At 33.5% G+C, this 3697-nt stretch overlaps 1 protein-coding gene across 1 annotated transcript; it reads left to right on the top strand.

The window, feature by feature from the left end:
* LOC124870431 (C-C motif chemokine 20-like) lies at positions 1–1997 on the top strand. The gene is made up of 3 exons (XM_047369105.1): positions 1–119; positions 230–344; positions 910–1997. The coding sequence occupies exons 1-3, from the start codon at positions 41–43 to the stop codon at positions 1007–1009; spliced, it is 294 nt and encodes a 97-aa protein (XP_047225061.1). The 5' UTR covers positions 1–40; the 3' UTR covers positions 1010–1997.
* Positions 1998–3697: the final 1700 nt, after the last annotated feature.

Raw genomic sequence — 3697 nt, 5'->3', positions numbered from 1 at the left:
GCTGTTGTATGTTTACTTTCTTCTCTGCTGGGTTCTCATCATGGCTCCCAGAAGCATCATGATTATCCCCATCACCCTCTTCTTCATAGTGGGAATACTGAGCCCAGGCCAGGCTGTTGGTAAGTTTATTTCATCAAATTTAACTGATCACTTAAGACTGAATTGCACTCTACAGGCCGTGAATCAGCCATTATGTTGATTTCTTTGTGTGTGACTTTTTGATCTGTAGGTTTTCGCATCAGAAACTGCTGTACAAGATACAGCAATAAAGTAGTCGTCTTGGAGCATATCAAAGGCTACCAGGAGCAAATCACTCTGGAATTTTGCCGCATCAACGCCATCATGTAAGGCTCCCCTCCATGAACCTTTACTCTGTCTGCATTCGTATGATTGCTGGTAAATAACGGTACTAATTTACTGCTGTTGCAAGATCAGGTTTTAACATTATTTATAAATAATGTTTTTAACAAATGGCAATATTTATAAACACAACACAATGTGATTTTAAAATTCTCTAAAAGGTGAGCAGATCTAAAAACACAAACTTTGGGTTAAAAAGTAACAATTTAATTTTGACCTCCAAATACATTTTACGCCAATGAAGTAAAAATTTAGCCGGGATCTAACATAATTGGGATGAAAAGCATTCATATTTTTACTGCAAGAGGCAGTTTTTTTACAGAGTGAAAGCTATACCGAATAAATAAATCATATTTCCAGTGTTTTCCAACAAAATGTTTTTTGAATTCTGCAAAATGTGTTCCCGTCACTGTATTCTATCAGATTAAGTTATAAAAAACATGTGTAGTTTTGTTCAGAAAATAGCTTTATATTGTTAATCCAATGGGTTAGTCATGCACAATAAAGTCTGATGTTTCTAATGTGTGTTTTATAATGTTTCTCTCATAGTTTCTACACCACCAGTAACCAAAGAGTCTGTGCGAATCCGGAGGATGAGTGGGTGAAGCAAACTCTCAGATCACTGAGGCAGAAGAAGATTAAATTGTAGGAATATTTTGATTAAAATTTTTTTAAGTCCAAGAACACCGGAGGTCAAAAAACTGTAAAGAGAAAACCTGAAAACCTTCCCATCCGTGATGGAAGTGGATCTTTTAACAGTAAATCAGAATCCTTCCGAAATGATGAAGTACTGATTTACAAAGAAAGAAAATGTTTTTGAAGTGATAATTTGTAACAAGAGAGTTTGGAGATTTTAATCTTCTGTAATCAAATATTTACAAGAATGTAACTTGTTATTAACTGCTATTACCTTTAATTTCGTCACATTCAATAAATTAGAATATTATGAAAAAGTTCATTTTTTTAGCAACTCAATTCACTAAGCAAAACACATGTAGATTAATACCACACAGACTTATATAGAAGCAGACTTCTAGGGTGTCATCTTGTATTCTCTTTATCCTTCTTTCTTTCCTTTACTCTTTTCTCCTCTCCCTTTTAACTTCTTGCCCCACCTCTCTCCCTTTCTGTTCTTTTTTATCCTTTCATTTCCGTCTCCGTGTCCATTGCATTCAAAATAATCCTAAAGCAATTTCTAATAACGTTTTAATAAATATATATATAACAAGCGGAGCATTATAGTGAAACCTCCACTTGTGAACGTAAATCTGTTGGGCTTCTTCTTGGCACTTTGACAACAACTCTGAGTGCCGCTCTGCCGGTCAGAACACATTTCTTAAACAAAGCAAACCTGCGTAAAGGTTGTTATTTTCAAAAGATACTTTTAATTTCACAAATCAGCCTCATCAGAACACATCTTTTAATTTAAACTGTACTTGCTTTTAATCCTAATGGCTTAGTCATGTTGATTTATTGACAGATTTAAGAGGTAATGTGAGAGAGTGAAAACTAAAAATAGCTTTAAAATAGTAACATTTTTCACAACTTAGAAAATATTATTAAATGTCTACCAATACATCATTATGTACTTAAACATGCTAATCATTTTACACAAATAAAAAAACGCATAAAAGGTTTTTCTTTTGTGAGTTTTTATTTTGACATTTTGTTTAAATTCTCCTATTTTATTTTTAATTGTATCAAACTACAATAATTTGATTTGGTAAGTTTTACTGATTCAAGCTATTTTGCTTTTGCACAATTGTTTTTTTCAACAGGTCAAATATATTTGTTATATTTATTATGTTAAACACTGTTTGAGTCCTCATCTTCATCTTTAACTTAAAAAAAAAAGTTATAGTGAAATTCATGATGTCTCCTGTATGAAGAAAAATTGGAAAGATGTCAATGGAAAATCATATGCATTACTTGGGTTTGATTTCTGAAAATTCGATCTTAATTTCATCATAAAATGTCTGTCAAGAACATGTCGTCAGAGTTAATTTCTCATCTTATCCTTTATTGAAATTTTCCAATACCACACATGCTGAATAACAACTCTGCACCATGATATTCCCACCTTCAAACTTGTAATTTGGTATCTTGTTTTTGAGGTGATATGAAGATACATCCCTTCTCTAAATATTTTGCTTGCAGTGACCTCCAAAGAGTTCAGTTTGGGCCATACTATATCCTGTCAGTATTTCATTGACTGGTTCAAATAGTCTACAGCCAACTTTAAGCCGGTTTCAACATGTTTTTTCTTCTGTACTGGAGTCTTGTGCAGTGACATTGTGGTTACCTGCATGATTTAATCTTGGCAAAATTATATCTGTTCATTCCAGGTCTTTCCTAAGCTTTCTGTGAATGCTCCTTGGCTCTTTGAAAACTTTTCTGATTATGTTTTTTTCTGCTCTGAACTGAAATCTTGCATGAAGCACCTGGTAGTGGCTGGTTGAAGATAAAGTTATGTACTTTTCACTTCCAGACAATGATCTCAGTGGTGTTCACTGTAACATTGAGAAGTTTAAAAATGTGTCTGCACCCATTATAAGATTCCTTTTGTGCAATACACTTGTAATGAGAGAAAGTGAATCTTTTCAATCAGATTTTAAGGAGGTTTTTTTGCATTTCTATAGCTTTTTGCACCCCCTTTTCTTCATGCGTTACTACATATTTATTTCCTGCATCATTTCACTTTATTACACACAATAATGGACTTATTTGCTTCGATGTCTTGGTGTGTGTTTATTAGAATTATATCAATATTTATAATATCAATATCCCCATTATGTTTACATCATGCTCAACGCTTATTTTCTCTGCTTCATGTATAATGAATACAAAGGTAAAATAATGTAAAACAATTTTTAAGCTAAAATATTCTATAATAGTTGTGTAGAAAGCTATTTTTTAAAAGAATAAACACATATATAAGAGTTTGCTGCGGTCTTAAATGAAATGCAGAAACTGCTACTCCAGATGGTGAATATTTTAAAGGCATCATGACTGCCTGGGTTACCTAAAAATAAAGGAATGCTGCCAGCATGTCTCCTGAAGGTGTCTGTAAATTTCTCAGTGACGCATTCTGACCTCTGAGCTGCTGCAAATGCATGTCAGGATTGAGAAGAAGGCAGTTTCTATTTCAGCTCAGCACTCAAAGGGGTTGGTGTCCCAGACTGACAAGGTGACACATTAAAGCTGTGCTGTTGATCTTTCTTGAGTAGCCACTAGATGGCAGACTAATTCTTAAAAAAAAAAAAAAAAAAAAAAAAAAACTTGCTGCCAGAGAATCCGCTATGAGATTTTGACAGCTTTAGTAGCAGAAAAGGTCTGG

The sequence above is a fragment of the Girardinichthys multiradiatus genome, chromosome 6 (assembly GCF_021462225.1).
Source record: "Girardinichthys multiradiatus isolate DD_20200921_A chromosome 6, DD_fGirMul_XY1, whole genome shotgun sequence".
NCBI lineage: Eukaryota > Metazoa > Chordata > Actinopteri > Cyprinodontiformes > Goodeidae > Girardinichthys > Girardinichthys multiradiatus.
This window is presented reverse-complemented; position numbering and strand designations above follow the sequence as displayed.